The sequence below is a fragment of the Anabrus simplex genome, chromosome 8 (assembly GCF_040414725.1).
Source record: "Anabrus simplex isolate iqAnaSimp1 chromosome 8, ASM4041472v1, whole genome shotgun sequence".
Classification (NCBI taxonomy): Eukaryota; Metazoa; Arthropoda; class Insecta; order Orthoptera; family Tettigoniidae; genus Anabrus; species Anabrus simplex.
The window spans coordinates 77093528-77117751 of NC_090272.1; the positions used below are offsets into that span (position 1 = coordinate 77093528).

At 39.3% G+C, this 24224-nt stretch overlaps 1 protein-coding gene across 6 annotated transcripts in view; it reads right to left on the reverse strand.

Annotated features, from left to right (window-relative positions):
- LOC136878800 (tudor domain-containing protein 7) overlaps positions 1-24224 on the reverse strand; it is a 299722-nt gene that overhangs the window by 271071 nt on the left and 4427 nt on the right. For 5 of the 6 annotated variants that reach the window (XM_067152283.2, XM_068229004.1, XM_067152285.2 and 2 more), the window contains exons 2-3: positions 8216-8263; positions 8031-8132 (exon numbers count right to left, since the gene is read on the reverse strand). In XM_067152283.2, the coding sequence (XP_067008384.2) occupies positions 8031-8127 (97 nt within the window). In that variant the 5' untranslated portion in view covers positions 8128-8132; positions 8216-8263. Of the gene's footprint in view, positions 1-8030; positions 8133-8215; positions 8264-9796; positions 9846-24224 lie in introns of those variants that run through there. The other variant, XM_068229005.1, reaches the window with a different exon arrangement.

Consider the following 24224-nt stretch of genomic DNA (forward strand, 5'->3'; position numbering starts at 1 on the left):
CATCACAGTTGACAATTTCCCTGTTTGCTTCTAAGATCTCCAGAAATGCTGGTAATTGTGTATAGATAGCCAAGGGAAGTACTTCAACAGAAAGTAAGATCATTACTTGGTAAGAGCAAGTTTTTATTTTTTACGACCTCAGTCCTGGAACTTTTCTGAGTTTGGTTGTACTGTATGTCTAATTCAGGAGAGTATATCCAATTTGATACTACAAATCTAGAGAACTGTGCGAGTTGGCTACGCAGCTTGGGTCAGGTAGCAGTGATTTTGCATTTGGGAGATGGTGGATTTGAGCCCCACATTCAGCAACCCTCAAGATGGTTTTCAGTTGTTTCACACTTTCACAACAGGCTGTACCTTAATTAAGGCCATGAATGCTTTCTTTCCAGTCCTAGCCCCCTCTTATCCCACCTTGAATTGGTGCAATGTAAAATCAATGAAATTTCTCACTATCAGGGTTGTAAATAACTCGCTCAGAAAATTATCATCCTAATTTCTGTTGGCATTGCATGACTCATTAGTGTCCCTGTATGTTTTCCACAACACCATCTAGATATATGAGGTGTTGGTTTTCCTAATGTGATAAGTTTAAAGATACAACAAGCTTGCAAGCTGAAAATATGTTCAAAAATCTGCCCCGTTTATTGCTCATCAAAGAAAACATTTGCGTGAAAGAAAGAAAGAAAAAGAAAAGAAAGAAGGAAAGAAAGAACAGATACATGCTAAGTAAGTTCATGAACTTTTCAAAATCATACTGAATCATTTAATTAAGAAACCTCTGTCATTTTAAGAATATACAGAGGTGCCAGCCTTTGAAGTGGGTTATCAGTCACAGTAATGTAATGTTCCTCCCTTCTCGATAATGATACTCCCCTTTCCCTTCCCGTCTGCAATCTATTCTACAGCAGTATATCATATTACACAGTAACATTTGCACACCTCCTATTAATTCAGTGATAAAACATTCTTTGTAACTTGTTTCGCAACCAGCAACTGCTTTTCAGTGTAGGTATTCTTGAAGCATCCTTTCCCCTGTTATGACACTTTCGTCTTCTAAACCATTAAGGCCGCTATTAGCCGTGGGCGACTCGTGGAGCAACTAGTTGCCAGTGGATTTAAGTACCGGGCAATCAGTGGCGCAACTTGTGAATACTTGCTCGGTTCATACCGGGGAATAGTCAGTTGAGAGAATGGCGTCCTACGAAGAACTTCTTCTTCTTGCTCTTCTATTATAATGGAAAAACCGAAGGGTTAGGAAAGTGCGGAAACATCCTATATTTGTTTTTCGGCTGACTAGACGATTATATTATACATTGTTTGATGATCTAAATGAGGATAATAGTAAATTTTTCAATTACCTGCGCATGTCAAAGTCGGCATTTTGCGAACTGCTTGGCCACATAAAAGAAGAAATAACGGGAAACGACATAGGACTAAACAAGTGTTTCCCAGTTGAGCTGTAATTCACTAATAGAGCCATATAATGGATCAATGGTACTTGTAAATGTAAACGATTATAGAATTTATATGGGCATTACGTTCTGTATTTCCATATAAGAGTAGTAAACGTTTTATAATACTCACACACCGGGCGAGTTGGCTGTGCGGTTAGGAGCGCGCAGCTGTGAGCTTGTATCCGGGAGATAGTGGGTTCGAATCCCACAGTCGGCAGCCCTGAAGATGGTTTTCCGTGGTTTCCCATTTTCACACCAGGCTAATTCTGGGACTGTACCTTAATAAAAGCCACGGCCGCTTCCTTCCAACTCTTGACCCTTTCCTATCCCCTCGTCCCCATAAGACCTATCTGTGTCGGTGCGACGTAAAGCCACTAGCAAAAAAATATATAATACTCACCTAAAGTTCTTTAAAATGCCGTTCCAAGGATTCAGTGTTTTTATTTTGTCAGTGTAGGCCTAAGCTTCAGTTCTGGGATCCCAAGTGACCGGTTTTCATTCGAAGTCAAAAAGGGTCTTCAATATTTATTTGACTTTCAAATTATTTTGCCATCTCCTTCATTTGCTGTTGTAGTTTATTTGATGTCTCCATGTTCAATAAATAAACTATCACAATAAGTAAAATATTCACCCTGCCACAGCAAGAGACCAAACAAGGTAATGAAGAAAAAGATAATGGTTAGGTGGATCGCTGATTCAATTGGGTTCCATCGTCCGCATTATGTCAAGCTGGTGTGAGAACACGAACTTGAGTGACGTTTCCGTATGCGCGGAGCGGTAATCCGGCGACTAGTTGTGCCACTAGTCGCCCACGGCTAATAGGCTACATTTACTGCAATGCCCCGTCACGCAGTTGAGCAACTAAAAGTCGCCAGAGCAGTTGCCGGCTCAGATGATGGCCGGCAACTAGTTGCTCAGTTGTGCCACTAGTCGCCTGCGGCTAATAGGCTCCATTTGATCCAATGGTCCGTGACTCGCCAGAGCAACTAGTTGCGCCACTAGTCGCCCACAGCTAACAGCGGCCTAAGTGATTCCAGTGTACCTACATGTGCTTAATGTAGCCCTCATTTCTGTAAATACAACATTACTTAAGAATTTATAGTGGAGAAGAACAGAGTAGAGTTCCTCCATTCACACGATGAATTTAACAACGCTTATGGGTAAGAAAATGAAGGCCGGGATGAGAGGCTTAGACGGTTAAGGCGCTGGCCTTCTGACCACTACTTGGCAGGTTCAATCCTGGCTCAGTCCAGTGGTATTTGGAGGTGCTCAAATACGACAGCCTCATGTCGGTAGATTTACGGGCACGTTAAAAAACTCCCACGGGACTAAATTCCGACACCTCAGCTTCTCCGAAAACCATAAAAAATTAGTTAGTGGGATGTAAAGCCAATAGCATTACTATTAACAAAAGGAAGTGACAATCGAATAGAAGTATCGTTGCCAACTCACAAACACTAAAACAAGGGAGGTTGAGCAGAAATGTTGCAAAGGATTGAACATCTTTCCTTCTTTCTTTGTTTCCGTAGAAAATTATTTTTTCGTGTTAATGTCACTTTTCCGTAATAACTTCTGCTTTGGCTGTAATGCCGTAATCGTGATGTGAAATTTATAACAATTATGGACAATCCGTAATAGTTTGCACCTCCGAAAATATAAGAATAATAATGCATATTTTAAAATAAAAGCAGGAAATGTAATAACACATGAATTAAAATGAGTGAAATAGTGCAAGATTTTTCCTTAATTCCTCAATGAGCTTCAAAACTGACTATTATAAATAGCAATTTATTTCATATCAACATCATCATCATCATCATCATCATCATCATCATCTGGAGCAGCTTTCCATCCACAGGCTGGGTCTGCTTGGAACGTAAGCCTCTCCATCGTTTTCTGCCCATCCACCACTTCTCTTCTGTCACTGTCGTCCAGTTCCCTACTCTTGCCTCGATGCTCTTCTTTACACCTTTCAGCCATCTGTCCATCGGTCTTCCTCTAGGTCTCCTCCCCTTCAACTCCATTTCTAAGATCTTTCTTAGTGTCCTCTCTTCTCCCATTCTCTTAACATACCCATACCACTGCAGTCTATCGTTCTGAAAGTGCCATATGCCCCTAGTGCTAGTTCAAGGTCTTTCCCTAGATGCACTAAAATGTATAGGCCTACTTTAATATCTTGGTGCCATTCCCTCTTAGCGCAACATGTCCAAATCATTACTTCTAATTTACTTCATTTATCCATCAGAGGGTCTCCTGTCTTTCGCCAGTTACCCTTGAATCTTCATCAACATATCAGTTATGCTTAATTTTATTATTTCAACTCATCTAATCATCTTCCAAGTTTCATCTGTAAGTTGTAGTATGTACACTCTACAAGATGTACCAAAACTCGACGGCAAAAATTTAGGAATGGATTCCTCACATAGAGAGAAGAAAAAAAAGGTTATGACAACATGGGTCCAGAAATGTATACTTACAGGTTTATTCAAACTTTGTGACACAAATTAATTTTAGTTATAATTTACATGTCCTCATGCAATCATCCAATCGTGTCATCAACAGAGGTTCGCCATTAACATCTGGACAGGCATTGTTGGTGATTCCTTTCTGGGACGTTCTTCCAAATAGGCTTACTGGACAGAACTACACGAATATCTTGCGTACTACATTGCCTGATTACTTGGAAGACATGCCACTTGCATCCCGTCAACAAATGTTTTTCATGCATGATGGTGCCCCCGCACATTTCAGTCTGCTGCTCGCAGGTACCTGAACACCCATTTTCCTGAGCGCTGGATAGGTAGAGGAAGACCGATTGCTTGGCTACTACCACACTCTCCTGACTTGAACCCCCTGGACTTTCACCTATGGGGACACGTTAAGTCTCTCGTGTATGCGACTCCTGTTCCTGATGAAGCAACTTTATGTAAGCGCATTGTGACAACCTCTCAGGCAGTACTCACTACACCAGGCATTTTTAATCGCGTGCGTAACTCCATAAGACGACGAGCGGAGGCTTGTATTCAAGCTGAAGGTCGTCACTTTGAACATTTCCTCTGATACATGCTCAAAGTGTTTCAGCTGTCGTTACAGACGTACGGTGTAAATGTACAAAAGTTTGAATAAATCTGTAAGTATACGTCTCCGGACCCATGTTGTCATAAACTTTTTTCCTTCTCTCTATATGAGGAACCCATTCCTAAATTTTTGCTGTCGAGTTTTGGTACACCCTGTATATTTCCTTACCGTATCATAACATGGTGAGGTCAAGAGAGGCCCAGAAAGTTGATGGATTGAAGGTTGCTTTTAAGGAAAGGAACATTAAGCCAGGTGGATATATCAGAAGACTACCTTGGCGATACAACGGACAACGATTTGGAATTTATCTTGTACGGAAGTATTTAATTATTTAATTATGAACATCATATCACTCATTTAATACAAGAAAGTCGTAATTCGAAAACAGCCTGTTCTGAGTTATGCATACATTTTTACTGGTTCTTGCGTGCACTTTGAATTGGTATAAATAACTCAAAAAAAGGCAGTTTTGAGTTATGATGTTGTATTAAACGAGCGACATGTTTTTGTCCGACTACAATGTTCACAACATACAAATATGAATGTCACAACTAAATATTAAATTATAAAAATACAAACTGAATATTTAAAGTGAAGAATACAATGAACTACATAATTTAAATTCGAGGATTCTGAACAAGAGAAGTTGTTAGTCAATCATCAACTTCCCTTTCCCAGCTGACACAGGATGTGGGGAAATATGGTTCCTCTCCACCGTTCCTCATCCAACAGTGTGTTCTAGTCCAAGTTCCATTGTCCTATGCTGTTCTTCGCAGAGTCCATCCATCATAATCTTGGTCTCCCTTGTCCTCTCATCCCTGTCTTTCCAGTGTGTCTGGCAATCTTTCTTCTTTTATCTGCTTGACATATCCAAACAACCTCAATCTGTTGTTTCAGTTTATCATTTAGTTTTTGCACACTTAGCTCCTTTTGTATGTCTTCATATATCACTCTATCCCTCCTTGTATTCTGCACCATACTCCTCAGGAATTTCATTTCAACTGCCTGTATTCTACTCTCATCTTTCTGAGTCACTGCCCAGGTTTCTCCTGCAAATGTCATTTATAGGTACATTACTTCTTTAGCCTTCATTGGTACATCTTTATTCCATTTTAATCTCCGTACTTGGGAGAAAAGGCACTCCGTAGTTGCATCCTACTAATTTCCATATCCAATCTTCCCTTTTCTGTCAGTTCAATTCCCAAGTATTTGAGTGTTCTATTTCCAGTTCCTTGTCTCCAATTCTGATAGTTCCTTTTCCTTCTTTACTTGCCACCACTGTCTTGCTCTTCTCCACACTGATACTCAATCCCCATTGTTCAACCCTTCTATTCAGCTGGTGTAGTACCCCCTCATCTCCCCAGATCACATCATCATCTGCAAAAATCATTACATTCATTCTTTCCCTGCTATAATCTTCTCTTACAGCCTTTACAATGTCATCAAACACCATTAAGAACAGTAAAGGCTATTTTTCTTGATTCTTGTTGCCATATCCATATGGCCCCAGCATTTCTTCTCTTCCCACTGGGCTGAGTGGGTCATACAGTTGAGGCACTGGCCTTCTGATCCCAACTTGGCAAGTTCGATCCTGGCTCAGTCCGGTGGTATTTGAAGGTGCTCAAATACATCAGCCTCATATCTGTAGATTTACTGGCACATAAACGAACTCCTGCGGGACATTCAGCACCTTGGCAAATCCGAAAACAATAAGAAGTAGTGGGACGTAAAGCCAATATCATCATTATTATTACTATTATTATTATTATTGTTCTTTTCCCAATCTTTCTCTTCCCACTTGTGCATTCAGATGTATTTCTTCACTTCTTCACGGAATTATTTTGTGTTTTCTTCATTTCCAGTTTGTAGAGCATATAGATGAAACAGATCTAGTGTTCCTGTCTCAAACTGTACCCGTGCTATGATCATTCTGTAATTGATCGTCTTCACCTCCTCCATGTATTCCAGGACATCATTTCTACTGATCATTTTCACTCCGTTTACTGCATCCTGTCCACCACTGTAAAACAGCCTGTACCTTCTTTCAGTTTTCTTTCCCCTCTTCCTCGCAATTTTGCTTTACACTAAAATCAAGGATGATTTTGTCCTTCTCTTTCATGAACTCTTACCTGCTCTTCAGTCTTGTATGTCAGGGTCCGATTTGGATATATTGTAATACTGATCGCCCACTTCTCACAGCTCCCCCCAGAACCTGCCTTAACATTTCCCAAGCCCACACCATATTTTCACTCAATTTTAGGCTTTTATTACAATTGGTTCGTCAGCCCCAAAGGTATTTTGGAACTGCTGCCAGCAGCTGATGAGGCTGCTCTTAAGACAGAATACAGACACCTTCTGCAGCCACCCTTAACTACTTCCAGACGCTCGTTGTTTAACATTATTATGCTTCTTCCTGTCCTTTTCAAACCCATCTGTCTTCCTAATTCTCATCTTCAATCTGCTTTTGCATACCTGTACAAAGTCTGGACCATGTGTACCATCTCCTCTGCAACTCCTTTGTTTCTCTATGCTCTCCATACTCTTTCTGTTGGTACACTCTCATATGAATTCTTTTTTACTGCCATCATCAATTTCATCAAGCCAAAAATGAATGAGCCTTTATTTTACGTCGCACCAACACATATAGGTCTTATGGCAACAATGGGATAGGACTAGGAACAGGAAGGAAGCAACCGTGGCCTTAATTAAAGTACAGCCCCAGCATTTGCCTGGTGTGTGAAAATGGGAAACCACGAAAAACGATACTCAGGGCTGTTGACAGTGGGATTCAAACCAACTCTCTACCAAATGCCACTTAACAGAGCTACATGACCCAAACCATGCAACCACTCACTCGGTAAATGAATCTTCAATGTACACAACGTTTATTACTACAAACAAGCTTTGAAATTTCACAGAGCACGAAATAAAACGCTAAAGTGATGGAAGTGAAAGTATATAACCACCTTTGAATGCATCGATGAACAGATCCGTCAACGTTCTGGCGTAGCGAGTAAGCAATGGACAGCCTTGTCAACTGCTACAGCAAACTATAGGAGATTGTCCTTGCCCTGTATGGTTTTGTTTTTGCATTTCTCATTGTTTTCTCTTTCTGTTGCTCACTCTTCAAACAAATGAGCTGTCATTGTGTTCATCCTATTATGATGTACCTGTCCCTGTTAATTTCTCCTAATATGACTGCACATAATTTCAATGTACCAGTTCCATATTCACTTTTGAGGCATGAGTATATTTTTCTATGACTCTAGTTAAGTAGTTCCTGAACAAAGAATTATGAATGATACCAGCCCAAGAGAAACCACCTAAGCTCCAAAAAATGAAAATCTCAACTGAAAAAATGTAGCATTAAAAAGAACTGAACATTCCTTTAATATAAAAACCTCTAAATAGCATATTAGTACACTGCAGTGTCTGCAAATTTGAGAAACTAAAAATATAAAATCAAAAGGAGTGTAGTGCAATTAAATTTAAACTTACGATCAAGGCTTTGGATGGGGATACCCCCTTTTACAGAGAGGAGGCATGCTCGCAAATTTGAAATTACATGTTGAGTTTCTGTTTCAGTTGACATCATGTAGCCTGGTAAGAAATAAATAAAATTAGACAAGGAAATGGTTGATAGTGTACCATAGGAAGATTGATCAGTAAAAAATATTACTCACAGCATTATTCCTTCCTCAGCCAAGATTGTAGACCCCCTTTTACAGGACCTAAGGGAAGGAAAGAATAAAAATGAATCAGTTATAATATCAACAGAACTGTGACACATGACAATGATTCCGTACTTGTAATAACTTGACATGAGCATACAAAACCACCAAGTAACTTTATTAGCCCACCTCTTATCAATCAGCTTGAATCATCGTAATCAATATCACACAGTTAGTGAGTCCATCAGTGAAAACTGAGAATTATTTTTAAATTTTACGTGCATACCAATGTCCTCTACAATGCTGACATGTACACTTGCGTGCAGAACATCTGGCCCATATAAGAACAACAATTTAGGTTAGTAATGAAAGGTCTAACAGACCCACCCTTTTGAATGTCAACCTACTTCCCCCTCTTGCATGATTCTAGCAACATGATCAACAAGTTATTTATCTCAACCCTCCCCCAACCAAACGACGACCCCTTCTCATCCCTCCCACACAACCTCCATTTCTTACCCACGATTTAATCATTCATTGGTTTATTTTTGGTTCCCTGGATTTACTTCAGGCCAGTCAAAGAGAGAAGCAGTAAGGGGTGAGTGGAATCAAGTGTTAGTTAGGTAAATATGGAAATCTTATCAATCTAGCAATCTAGGGGAAATGGGTCAGATTTTCTACTCACAAGTATACAATATGGTAAGCTTTGAATTTTTCATTCTTGAAAATATGTTGACAATGGTCAAGATCAAACATACAATCTTGAGGACAAGAGCTAACCCAGTAACCATTCAACCACCAGAGCCAGTGGGAGAGTTATGAAATCCACAGCTTATCACGTTCATATTGACATGTAGAGAACCCCAGAATATACATTAGGTGCTCACCAGACAAAATTTTCTATCTATCATCCTAGCACACAATATTTCTTTTAGCTACAAGCATAGACTATGATAGTGTAAAATGATCAAAACTGCACACAAGTCAACCTGCAGGCAAAAAAATCATCAGCCAAGACTAAAAAATTAAGGCAATTCACAGCATTATCAAAAATACAAGCAGAACAGAATGGAATCTAACACATACTAGAAAAGGAATTGGCAACAATGTAAATTGATATAATCTACCAACACAAGGAAATAATTCTCAGCAGATTATTTTTATTATCGTCATCGGTATTGAAGTTCATTAACACAGCCGTCTGGCTGCACGACAATAGCAGAGTCACCTTGACGGCCTGTTAAACAGTCTGCTTTTTGAAAGAGGTTTCAAAGAGCTCAAGACCAACTTCGGTTTATTTATTAGACCTTTGTCACTCCTGTATGAGAATATTCCCTATTACATCCAGCCTGATGATATAGGGATGTAGTGACCTCATCGTCTAGTGAGTAGCCACTGCAATCAACCTCCTGAATACTGGCAGGCCAACCACAGATCTAAATGACATGAGGAAATGCTTGACAAGCACCAACCATCTGGTGCAAAACCGACACTTATAATACAAAGATCCACGACAGGCTGAGCAAGCCAGTGCTTAGTGTCTTTTATCGCTTTAAAACACAAAAAGAGCATCGGATCGATATTATTACCTACCATGACGCAGTCTTCAGGCAGATCTATCAGATATGTAGTCAACATGGTTCCGATGATAGACTAATACATACTGATACTCAACAAATCAAGTAACTGTGTTCTTGTTTCAGGACCTCCATGGTCATTTCTTATTTGTAAGCTGATCTCTCTCCTGGAAAATAAATTTTAAAAAGATGAAAGCATGAATTCGGACCATGAATATTTCGACCTAAACTGGAAAGACAGAAGAACTCATAGATATGATGTGGAAAGAAGAAACATCTTTATTGGATCTAAGCAAAATGAAATGAAGAAAGGTTGCAAGGCTCTCAGAGGTAGCTACAAATTATAATGGTGTGGACTGAAGGCCAAAAATGGGGTGGGATTTTTACTGACAAAAGATAGAATTGAAAAATCTTACAGTAGTACAAGAGTACACCCCGCAGACAGGATGCTGTGGTGATGAAAAAGAAAAATTTCTTCAAGACTTAGATGATGTAATCAATGAAGAAAACATTATCATTATTGGAGACCTAAATACACAAGTTGGAGCAGACAGGCACGACTGCTAGGACATCGTTGGGCTGCATGGACTTGGAAACAGAAATACAGAAATGAACTACTGATTATCTGCATAGAAGAAATTGCATGATTTTCAAAAATACACTTTTCAAAAAAAAAAAAAAAGGAGAAACATAAAATAACAAGCTACAGATGAGACAGCACAGGTAAAACTTTGATCAATTGTCATCACAAAGGTGGGAAATAGGTTACTGATGTCAAGATAATTCCCAGCGAGAGTATGGACAGCGACCATACATTGCTAACCATGGACTTAAAACACTACGACTAATGTAACTCAGAAAAAAAAGAAAAAAAAAGAAAAGTAGAGACATGGTAATTAGCAGCAGCCCAGTTGCAAGAGAAATATCACAACAGATTACAACAAAACTTATCAAAGGAGAAATAACAACAGTAGAGGAAGAGTGGAAAATGTTTAAAGATACACTTGTGAGAGAAGCTAAAGAACTATGGGGAGTTCCAGGATCAACCAAGAAGGAAAAAAAGAGTCAAAACAGAGAAAAACCAAGCAAAATAGATGCTAGATAAAGGAAAAAAAACTATCAAAGACCAAGAAAGCCAAGAAGTTAACAGACTAGGCCTACAGGAATTTTATAGAACATAGAAACTCACAGCTAAGAGGGTAAGAGGAGAAGAAAAAAGAGAAGAGTGTGGTGGTGGTGGAGGTGATTTTTGTTTTTAAGAGGAAGTATAACTAGGCAATCATAAGAGAAGAGATAAAACATGGAACGAGTTTATGGATAAACTGGAACTAGATATAAGATGAAATAGAAAATTATTGTTCAGGATTGTAAAGAACAGAAGGAATGAGCAAGAGGATATAAAGGCAATAGAACAGGACAACAAAACCTTAGTCCAAGAAGAGGATGAAATCAGGAGCGAATTTAAGGCCTTTAGTGAAAGCTCTTAAATGGAGTGACAAGCACTGTATCAGACAATGAGGATCCACGTAGTAGTAAGAAGCCAAGCAGAAACTTAGAACATCAAAGTACGAGTATGAAAATTATGGAGAAAGAAAAAGCAGTTGGAATGGACAAGTTGAATGCCGATATGTTGCTAGTAGCAGGAACTTTAGCAGTATAGTGGTTATATTGACTCCTCAACACAGAACGGCAGAAAAACATTATCCCAAAAAATTGGAAGGGCGTAATATACCTCTTTTCAAGAAGGGAAGTAGAGAGAAGTGCACCGACTACTGTGGCATTAGACTTCTCTCTCATGGCTTGAAACTCCTTGAAAAAATCATACAGAGTAGATTAACAGGAATTGTAGAACCTTTATTGGAAGAGGAACAATATTGCTTTAGGCCCAAAAAAAAACAACTATAGACTATCTTTGCTGTCAGAATGTTAATAGAGAACATTGGGGAAAAAGCGAAAACACTACTTCTACTATTCCTAGACATAAAAGAAGGTTTTTGATACCATATTCATCCCACAAGAAAAGCTTGCCAAAACCCCAACCATGGGCAGAGACCAATACAATGCTCATTCCGGGGCACCTGTGTGATATTAATATCTTATGTATTTAACACAGTGTGTCTGATGTATAACTAAGGCCTTGAGAATTGTGTATAATATTCAGTGTACGTTTCGTTCTAAATTAGTGTGTGCCAAAACTTTACACCATCAAACTAGGGAAGTTATTCATAAAGTGTATAAATTCATCCCCCTGGAAACATACGCACTATTCAGAAGAAAGTGGCTGAATACAGAATGTAATACAAGACGGAAAAAAAAAAAAAAAAAACTGAAAGGGGGTGAAGTTGATTCGTTTTCGACGCCTGGAAAGAGAAGTCCGAAATCTGTTAAGAACTGTAAATTGGACGACTTTGATAAATGCGTGGTCAGGCGTACAGTTCATCATTTTCATGATACCAAAGGTGAGAGACCAACGCTGAAACAAATGCATAGGAAACTGGTTGAGGACATACAGTTTACAGGTAGTGTAAGAACATTAAGGAAAACAGTTCGAGGCCTAGGTTTTTGATGGAGGAAGACAGAAGACATGTGTAGAATACTTGTGGAGAAGCCTGACATAAGGCTCCTATGTGTACAGTACATACAGAGCATGAGGTGGTACCAACATGAGGGTACGCCTATTGTTCACACTGATAAAGACTTATTTGCATTGTTCGCACATTACGCCTCGCGCTTGGAGTGACGGTTCTCTTCATGGACTGAAATCACCCATCTCAAAAGGGAAAAGATTAATAGTGGCTCATGCCAGTTCAGATGAAGGCTTCGTTCCAAATGATTTGCTGGTTTTCAAATCCAACCAAACAACAGGGGATGATAACGATGAGATGAACTACAGAAACTATGAAAACTATCTAACAGAAAAATTAATTCCTAATTTGCCACCCAACTCTATAGTCATGACTGATAATGCCTCATACCACTATGACCAATGTGAGCGTGCATCCAAATTTTCTTCCCAAAAAATGATTATGCAGGATTGGTCGACTGATAAGGATACTCCGTTTTCTACAGAAATGATAAAACCTCAACTGTATGCTTTGATTAAATCTCATAAACTACGCTATATGACTGGACTGGCCAGCCATGAGTCCAGACCTCAACACTATTGAGCATATGTGGGACATAATTGGGCGGCGCCTTCTGCACCGAGTTTTCAACAATCTGGCTGAACTAAAGATGGAGGTGTAAGAAAAATTCGATAACATCCAGGTCTTGATCAGGAGCCTGCCCACCAGAAGACTCATCGCAGCCAGGGGCGACAACACCTGCTATTCACATCATCTTTTTGCTAGTGGCTTTACGTCGCACCGACACAGGTAGGTCTTACAGCGATGACGGGATAGGAAAGGTCTAGGAATTGGAAGGAAGCAGCCGTGGCCTTAATTAAGGTACAGCCCCCCAGCATTAGCCTGGTGTGAAAATGGGAAACCACGGAAAACCATCTTCAGGGCTGCCGACAGTGGGATTCAAACCCACTATCTCCCGGAGGCAAACTCACAGCCGCGCGCCCCTAACCTCACGGTCAATTCACCCGGTATCTACGTAATCAACATCCAACAAGTTTCCAGTACATTTCCTCAGAGTTATATCATTTAAATCAATAATTTTGGTAATCAACAAATCTGTCAGATTCTGTTCTTTTTAATTTAAAAAATGTATCTCCTTAAATCAAAATATTTTGAGCAATGTTATCTTTGGATTACCTACGTATGGAAAGTCTTTTTTTAATCTGCAAAGATGTTTTGAAAATAAAAATAAATTTTACTACCTCAAACTGAGATTATTTTTAAAACATCAAGAGTTACGCTTTGTTTGGAGGGCGGTCTGCCATTAAACATGATGTTAACATAGGCCGAACTGTGTACTACATTTCTACTTAACTGAATTCCTCCCTGCCAGTTTATACCTTTCAGCAGATGTTCCATGTAGAGTATGAACAACACAGGTGAAATATTACAGCCTTGACCAACTCCTGTAAGTACCTAGAACCAATAAGTCATTCTTCCACCAATTCCCACTGCAGCCCAGCTGTCAACATCAATGCCTTTGATTGCTTTTAATAATCTAATGTTATTCTTATCCTTATAATCCCCCAATACAGATAACATATTTTCTCTCGATACTCTGTCATATGCCTTCTCTAGATCTACGAAACAAACATACCTGCCTATTCCTCTCGTAACATTTTTCAGTTACCTTCCTCTCCTGGAACCGAGCTCGATAGCTGCAGTCACTTAAATGCGGCCAGTATCCAGTATTCGGGAGATAGTAGGTTCGAACCCCACTGTCGGCAGCCCTGAAAATGGTTGTCCGTGGTTTCCCATTTTCACACCAGGCAAATGCTGGGGCTGTACCTTAATTAAGGCCACGGCCGCTTCCTTCCCACTCCTAGCCCTTTTCTGTCCCATTGTCGCCATAAGACCTATCTGTGTCGGGGCGACGTAAAACAACTAGCAAAAAATAAAATCCTCTCCTGGCATTTTTCAGTTACCTGGCACATACTGAATATCTGATCCTAACAGCCTCTTTGTGGTCTGAAACAACATTGATCTCACCCTCCCTTCCAAAATGCCGGTGGACACCTTGCCAGGTATACTGATCAAGTTCTCGTTATAAGGCATTACATACATGAGCTGAGATCTCACTCGAACTCTGGTCACAGTTCAGCTTGCAAGGCCACCTGGGCAGACGGTTCGTTAAGAACTGCTGGCAGCAAGCCAATTTAGCGAAGTGCGAGGGGCGTGTAGTGCCACTACCAAGCCCACCCAAACTCTGCCGAAGTTATATGCAGCTTTCTTTCGCAAGCTCTTCTTGTGCGACACAGACCATGGAAGCATATCTGGGAATGCCTAAAAGAGCTGAAATGTGGCAACAGCCTTATTGCAAGCAAAGATGCTGTATGGAAAATTCAGAAATTGTGTGCAAGAGGGTTGCAGGCTGACCAAATGGTTTTAAACAAAAAAAGTAGAGCAAGGCAATGCTTTGTCACCCCTCCTATTTATCACCATGATGGATGCCATAATAAAGGTCCTAAAAAGGAACAGGCAACAGGATTTACAAGCTTTCATCTTTGCAAATGATGTGGTGATCTGGGGTGAAACCGAAAAGGATCTGGAGGAAAGACTGCAGAGATGGAGTTGAGTGTTTGAAAGACACGATTTCAATATCAGCAAGGCTAAGAAAGTGGTGATGAAGATACAAAGGAGAGATGACAAACCACAAGTCTACTAAATGACACCAAACTGGACAGTTTTCCAATGTTTTAAGTACTTGGGTAGTACAATATCAAAAGACAACCTTGCAACATATGAGGTGAACAACAGAATTAGCAAGGCACCACAAAGTAAGATAACAGTTGTGGTATAAACAAGTACCACTTAACCGAAGATGACATTATATAAATCCTATTATACCCCCATCCTCATGTTTAACCTGGAAACTACCATGTTAATGAGGCAAGATAACTCAAAACTCCAAGCTGCAAAAGTAAGTTCCTATGCACCAAGATCAAGAAGACCAGGAAGGACAAAATCAGGAATGAAAGAATCGAAGAGGAGGAGGGAACTATGAATTATCCAGGCAAAACTGAAGTGGTCTGGCCACACAAAAAGGGTGAGTGCCAGCAGTATTGCATGGGAATATGAGACGTAAAAGGATAAAGACCAGTAGGCAGACCCAGAGATAAATGGATCGATCTAGTAATCAAGGGTTATAAATTTCATTTTTGGTCCCGTATTGAACTGAGATTACACATAATTTAGTTAAACAGAATGTTTTATTCCACCTATTCAATACTATACATTAACTGCAATGCTTATGTTTACATCATAATGTGTTGCAGATCTAGTAAAGAAAGATGTCAAGGAGGACAAAATTGGGAGAAGAGTGGTTCATGGACAAAGATGGTGGGGCTTGTATACCACAACTGGCAACTGGAGTTGGGTCGACAATAATAATAATAATAATAATAATAATAATAATAATAATAGTTGTATGGCCTCAGCTACCATGTGTAGACATTTCAATTTGACGCCATCTGGCTGTCTGCTCGTCAATTTCAACGTTCGGTTTTACTCTAGGCCCACTAGATGGCAGACCGAGTACACCGAAACTCTCTTTGGCGTCTATGGCTTAGATTTAATGAATTTTGTCAGGTGAACACCAAATGTGTCGCCAGAGATCTTTTACATGCCGACATCATACGGCATGGAGTGTCGAATGGACTTTTTCAGCCCTTCAAAAATCTGACTACCTCTGCCGGGTTTGAACCCACTATCTTGGGATCTGGAGGCCGACACTCTACCACTGATCCACAGAGGCAGCTGGGTCGACAATGATGACTTCCAACTTGAGCTGACAGATCTGCACTACAACACCCAGCTTGAAAACATATTTCTGCAATCCCAAAAAGTGCATGATTTTTTTGAACACTTCAACAGAAATATTCAACTACACAGGTAATCTATACTCTTAAAGCTCTTTCAATGTTCGGTCCCATCTACCGTACATATGAAATTATAAAATTATTCTATTAAGAAAGTAAGCAAGTCCTAGCAATGTGCAAATTTAACACACTAACTCGCATAACTCCATACAGTTGACTGTAGGCTATCTCGCTTACCTGTTTACCTGACAAATTAATTAAAATTCAGCAATATTGCCTAATACAGTTTTTGTTTCTCCACTAATTGTAGAGTAAAACAATATTTGAAAAATGAAAAATTGATACACAGGCAGCCTAATTGGTGTCCAATCAAAATATCTGAACACAACAGCTATCGACTATTGTTATTGAATGATGTAGATGTTGATTCCCATAGGGAACCTAAAATATTTGTCCTGAATGAGTAAATTTATAATACCAATATAATGGTCCGTTATTGGACATTATAAATTTTCCAGCTAACTCATTCTTGGTTGCCTGCGTTTCGCCCTCGTGTGCTAAGTTAGGCTCATCAGTTGGGACTTAGCACACCACCCAAGACGCAAGGCTAGTGCATACTGTGGAGGCCACTGCATAGGCTATTTGAAGCCACCAGCAGTGCCAATGCACTATGAGAGCTATGTCTCATTTCCAAAAAATAGATGCCTGCCTGGCCATCAAATGATGTAGATGTTGATTCCCATAGGGAACCTAAAATATTTGTTCTGAATGAGTAAATTTATAATACCAATATAATGGTCCGTTATTGGACATTATAAATTTTCCAGCTAACTCATTCTTGGTTGCCTGCGTTTCGCCCTCGTGTGCTAAGTTAGGCTCATCAGTTGGGACTTAGCACAAGAATGAGTTAGCTGGAAAATTTATAATGTCCAATAACGGACCATTATATTGGTATTATAAATTTACTCATTCAGGACAAATATTTTAGGTTCCCTATGGGAATCAACATCTACATCATTTGATGGCCAGGCAGGCATCTATTTTTTGGAAATGAGACATAGCTCTCATAGATGCAGTGGCCTCCACAGTATGCACTAGCCTTGCGTCTTGGGTGGTGTGCTAAGTCCCAACTGATGAGCCTAAATTAGCACACGAGGGCGAAACGCAGGCAACCAAGAATGAGTTAGCTGGAAAATTTATAATGTCCAATAACGGACCATTATATTGGTATTATAAATTTACTCATTCAGGACAAATATTTTAGGTTCCCTATGGGAATCAACATCTACATCATTTGATGGCCAGGCAGGCATCTATTTTTTGGAAATGAGACATAGCTCTCATAGTGCATTGGCACTGCTGGTGGCTTCAAATAGCCTATGCAGTGGCCTCCACAGTATGCACTAGCCTTGCGTCTTGGGTGGTGTGCTAAGTCCCAACTGATGAGCCTAACTTAGCACACGAGGGCGAAACGCAGGCAACCAAGAATGAGTTAGCTGGAAAATTTATAATGTCCAATAACGGACCATTATATTGGTATTATTGTTATTGAATACTAAAACCCATCAGGCACAGTATCCTGGCATAAATTATTCACTTCACTTGGCAAAATTTTGCATGTTCATCTCAATGTTGTTGTTTCTAGCGACATCACCAGTCCAATGCAACATTTTCATTTCTGCATCAAGTAGCTTTCGTGATTTTGCATTTTCAATGGGCAGCATTCCAAGTCATACGTCAGAACACCGTGGAGAAATACGATAAGATACCCAACCAAGTGTAGAGATAAATGGAGCAATAGATAGATAGATATAGGCCGATATCTCTGTACAGGTCAGAAGATCTCCGGAGGAGTGGAAGGTAAAGGCTTCCACTATTTATAACGGTGACACAATATGATGACATGCAAAAAAATATTTCAAAAATGAAATGCATCCAACTGCACTATTGCCAGTAAATCTACGATTAGTGATTTATAACACACAAAATGAACAAATTAAGATCTTCACATACCTTGGACAGAAGGCAGTTCAATATACAAGGTGTACAGAAAAAATTAGGTCCTAAATAGCATATGCAAAAACAGCATTTACAAAGGACAAGCTAATGTGCACCTTGAAGTAAGCATGCTATTAGAGTTCGTATGAACTCATACTTTATGGTTCCAAAATTTCAACAACGAAAGAAATAGAAATCAAACCCCTTGGAAGATTTGAAATGTGGTGCTACCATAAAATTATGAAAATTCTTTGGATCAAAAAGATAAATAATTCCAAGTTCTTGAAAGAGTAAAGAACAGAAAATCATTGATGCACACAATTACAAACTGATGTATTTCCAGGTGGAGACACACGAAGTGCCTAATTCAGTTGGTCGCAGAAGGTTTCATTGAAGGGAAAAGTCCACCTGGAAGACTTACACACTGTTGCATAAAACAAACTACGAAGAACACTGGTGTGAAACAATTATGCAGAAAAAGAAGTAGGGCCTAAGCAACAAAATTTCTGGAGAGCAATCTGCCAACATATCAGTCTTGACTGTATGCTTATGGAGGACAACCTGCTTGGATATGTGCTCTACTTGCATGCTCAAATTTGAGTTTACCCTTACAGTGAATTCAATGAAGTTGTGTTAAGAAGTTCAAAAGAAATTTAAAAGGTAGAATGATCAACCTCATTTAGATAATCATTCAACTTTGTAAGGAAAAACAATACTGCTCTGATAAAAGGCACTTCAGGAAAAGGTTACATGAACATTTGTGATTTGTGGTTCTTATAAAGAACATGATTATGACTCCCTTGCTTGCTTTAAGGAGGATAAGTTGCTTCATACAATTCAGGACAATGAATATAAATATCTCAGTAACACACTGCAGTGCTCTTGGTAATAATATTCTGTACAGTTGTGTCATGCTTTATCAAGGTCCCACTCAAAGGCATCAAGACCAAGTATCCTTATTTGCCATTCCATAAGGAAAACAAAATTGTGGAAGTTCGGTTCATCGTACGATTTCAGGAGATGGCTCACTCTTCAGATCATAAATCTCGATAAAAAATAAAATGAACTGTTCCTCCAAGTGTCCTGTTTGTAAAGTAAATAAATAAATAAATAAATAAATAAATAAATAAATAAATAAGAATTAGGTGATAACCACTAAAAAGATTTCCATGGCTGATTCCTTAAATGAAAAACCCAAGTTTCAATTCAGCTTAAAAATATGTATACTGTCACTGAAGAGTGGACACCTGGTATGCATAAAAAACTCAATTTTACTGAAGAGTGAGAAAAAGGTCTAGGGTTGAAAATGGAAAACAAAACTGTGTCGATAAAAATTATTAATGAAATTTTACAGTACTGCTAATTATGTATATTATTATATTGATTGATTATGAATAAAATTTTATAGTAATTATATTGATTAGTACAAAAAACTTAATTTGTTCTTCTAAATGTTTTCATTTTGCACTCTCGAGGTATCTGTAGACAAGTATCATAAGAAAACTTGGTAGTGACCCCTACAATGAAACGCAGAAGTTTGCCAATGAACCCAAACACCATTGCCTCCAGACTGACACAAATCTCTAGAGCGAAGATGGACAAGGTACACGCAAGGAGTGTTAAGAAGCAACTAAGAACGAGAAGATCACAGTTGACATCCCATCTGGAGTATTCCTGTGAGTTCAGTACTGAAGAACTGGACAAGGCTCTATCCAAGATAAAGATAAATAAAGCTGCTGGTCTGGATGAAATCTATCCTGAGTTTCTGAAGGCCATAAGCCCTGGTACAAAACAATGGCTAGTTAACTTCAATGAAATTCCACGAAAAGGTAAATTACTAAGTTGTTAAAACAAGCCAAAGTAATTGCAGTCTTGAAACCAAGAAAGGAAGGAACTGATGCTTCACATTATCGACCAATTTCAGTCCTTAGCGTAATCTACAAGATGCTCGAAAGAATGATATTTAAGCGTATCCAGGAAGCAATAGAAAGAGTCATCCCAGTTGAGCAAGGGGGTTTCAGAAAGAATCGTAGTTGTTGTGATCAGGTGTTAACACTGACAACAGAGATTGAAGCAGGAATCCAGAAAAGACTGAAGACTGCTGCAGCTTTTGTCGACCTTACATCAGCCTATGACACAGTCTGGAAAGAGGGACTGTTGCTCAAGTTTGTTCAAGTCATCCCTTGTCAGAAGCTACCATGCTTACTAAACAACATGTTATCCAACCGTCGACTTGCTCTATTTCTGAATGGTGAAAGAAGCAGGTGGAGATCTCTAAATGATGGTTTACCCCAAGGGTCAGTTTTATCTCCCATTCTATTCAATCTTTACATCCATGACCTGCCAAGAACTACTTCAAAGAAGATATAGTTTGCAGACGATCTATCTTTAATTACTCAAGAGTACGGATTTGGCACACTGTGAGGATGTACTTACAGAGGACCTAGCAACCATGTGTGACTATTTTCAAAAATGGAGATTCAAGCCAAAACCTAGTAAAACGGAAGTAACAGCATTCCACTTGCATAACATGGAAGCTAATCAGAAGCTACATGTGGTTTTTAATGGAACAGAAGTCTCCCACAACTTCTTCCCAAAATATCTGGGTGTCACACTGGATCGATCCTTATCGTTCAAACAGCATTGCTCGAATCTGTCAAAGAAGCTGAGCACAAGAGTAAATCTACTGCATAAACTAGTGGGCAGCAACTGGGGTGCAGATGCAAACACTCTTCATACTGCTTCACTTTCTCTAGCATACTCAGCTGGTGAGTACTGTGCTCCTGTGTGGGAAAACAGCGTACATTCGAGCAAGACTGATGTACAGCTCAATGAAACCATGAGAGTTGTTACTTTGTTACAGGTACAGTGAGGTCCACTCCTACTCAGTGGCTGCCCATTTTAGAAAACATTGCTCCTCCAGATCTGAGGAGAAAAGCAGCGAAAGTACAGTTGCTCAAGAAGACCTTTGCACACAGGAACTCACTTTTGTTCAATGCCTTATGAGATTAAAATCCAGGAATCCACTCTGGACTGATCTACACTCCTATGAAAATTTCAGTGTAACAGCAGAATGGAAACAGCGATGGGAACTATGTCCACCCACCAATGCCTTTCTGATTAAAGACCCAACGAAGAAAGTGCCAGGTTTCAATCTTCCTCGGCATGAGTGGTCAAAACTCAACTGTTTCAGAACAGGCCACGGCAGGTGCCGATATATGATGAAAAAGTGGGGATATTGTGAAAGTGCTGCGTGTGAGTGTGGTGCTGAGAAGCAGACATTGCTTCATGTTGTTGAGAGCTGTCCACTGTCAGCATTTAAGGACAGCTTATGGGCTCTGCATGAATTGACACCAAATGCAGTGGACTGTTTATCAAAGCTGGACATTCTAGTTTAATTACCTCTATATTTTAATTTGTATGTTAATTGTATATTTTTACACATTATGCTTGTAAATGCCATATGATAATAATAATAATAATAATAATAATAATAATAATAATAATAATAATAATATACAAGCTACGAGATAGCCGAGTTGATATATTTTACCTTTTTTTTTTTTTAACAAGTTGCTTGATTTACATTAAGAAATATTCACTCAATACGGACAAAAATGAACTTTTTGACATTAAAAAGTTGCTTTAGGTCTCATGGCAACAATGGGAGAGGAAAGGGTTAGGAGTGGGAAAGAAGTGGCCGTGGCCTTAATTAAGGTACAGCCCCAGCATTTCTTTGTCTGGTGTGAAAATAGGAAACCACAGAAAACCATCTTCACAACTGCCGATAGTGGAATTCGAACCCACTATCTCCCGAATACTGGACGCACTTAAGCGACTACAGCTATCTAGCTTGGTTTACACAATTCTACTGGATAGTTTGTTACATGGACTCCACAGAACAATCTGTAGGCTTTCTATAACCACAAAACAAATAAAGTATTTTGGAAAAATTGACTTCAAATATCTATGATGACATTCTAAAAGAATTCAATTATATTAGGTCCACCTATTCAATACACTTCTGCCATTTATTAACTTGTCTATTTAAAGGTTCTGATGCATCTTTTTGCACACATTCATCACATGTTGCGACCACTTTAACGCTTCTCTTACAGCCACACCAAGATTCATAACTGTTTCACAATTTGGAATAGTGGTATTGTTTAGTACTACAGGAGGAATATCGTACTGTTTTAAAACGTGTAAGCTTGAGGTAGTCACTCGATGCATAATTACTTAGATGATTTAAATCTGTATTAACTTGTCATACAGCACTCCGAATTTGATCAGTTCTTGAATGGTAGTAGATCTGCAGATCATCAGCAAAAGATGATACTTGCTGTGTGTAATCGGTCTGGCAACACCATGTATGTAAATTGCAAACAACAGTGGTGAGATGACCAGGGGTTTGTTAAGCTACTCAGATCTGTCACTATATACAACACACTGGCAGCAATTTGTAAGCAACTAACTGAAAAAGTTTGTCATCTGGCTGAAATTTAATGAGTCCAATTTTGAAAGTAGCAGTTAAGGAACAACAGTATCAAAAGCATTAGATCACATAATGAAATAATTAAGCATAAAAGAGATACTCCTTTTAATTATAAGATGAATCTTGAACAAGTGGAACATTTGAAGTATTTAGGATGTGTATTCTCATAGGATGATAGCATACAGGGTGAATTTGAATCCAGCTGCAGCAAAACTAATGCAGCGAGTTCTCGGTTGTGATCCAACAGTATTCTGTAAGAGAGAAATCGGCTCCTGGACAAAACTTTCTTTACACTGGACTATTTTCAGACCAACGTTACTGCACAGGAGTGAAAGCTGGGGGGTCTCAGGACATCTTATCCAGAAGTTAGGAGCAATGGGTCACATGAAAGTAGCAAGAATGAATGCTGGTACAAACAGGTGGGAACAATGGCTGGAGGGGGTTTGGAATGAGAAGATTACAGCTAAGTTAGGAATAAACTCGATGGGTGAACCTGTACATATTATCCAGCTTTGGTGGGGTGGGGGAGAGGGGGATCATATACAGCGAATGAAAGAAGATACGTTGCCTAGGAGAATAAAGGGCTCAGCCATGGAGGGTATGAATAGTAGAGGGAGACCAAATCAACAATGGTAAGGCTAGTTTTTTAAATGATTTAATGATAATAGTTGTGGAAGTAAACAAGGCAACACAGCTAGTTGCAAACAGAGGATTGTGGAGGTGCTTAGTACATTAACGAAGATTTGTACAATGAACACTGAAAGAAAGTCTATGATGAAGGTGGGAGGGACGGGTTTTCACGTGTGTGTGATGCTAGACAAATCTTGTACTGACTGAGCCATGTGTAATGTAAGTATAAATTGTAACGTTAAACCCTTTTTTGATGTTAATATTAATTAACTATAATAATGGTTCATGGTGTGGGTTACTGTGTAGTCACGCCCTAGATGGGCATAGGCTGAGTGGCCAAGTACGTGGTCTTTAAGAGTCGGGATACCAATTGCTGTGGAACAGGAGTGGACATTTCAGACATACTCCAAGCCGTGCCCCTGCTTGTGCTCAAGCAGCTAGGACTATACAATCCACCATGGTCCCTAACCCGCTGGAGGACAGATTCTCAATGAGATTATGTGTAAGTAGGGTACCATCCTGATTCACAGAATTTTTACCGAGCATGCTCAGATGTTTTAAGCAAGCCTCATAGTAAAGGGAGTAATGGAGTCCCACTTCCACTTGAAAGGTGAGGGACTACTTGGACGAAATGGAATTTGATGGGGGACTATCAATATTAATGAGGCTTATGGAAGAGAGAAAGAAGAACTGAGTCAGCAAAGAGGATGTGTTAAGAGTTAATGATATTCGGACAAGGGGAGATAACAAGGAAGAGATAGGAGATTATAAAGTGCTCTTAACAGGTGATAAAAAAGGGAAGGGCAGAGTGTGCGGGAGAACTGTTTATCAGGAATACTATTGCATGCAACAGTTTCAGTTAGGCACGTAAATGAGTGA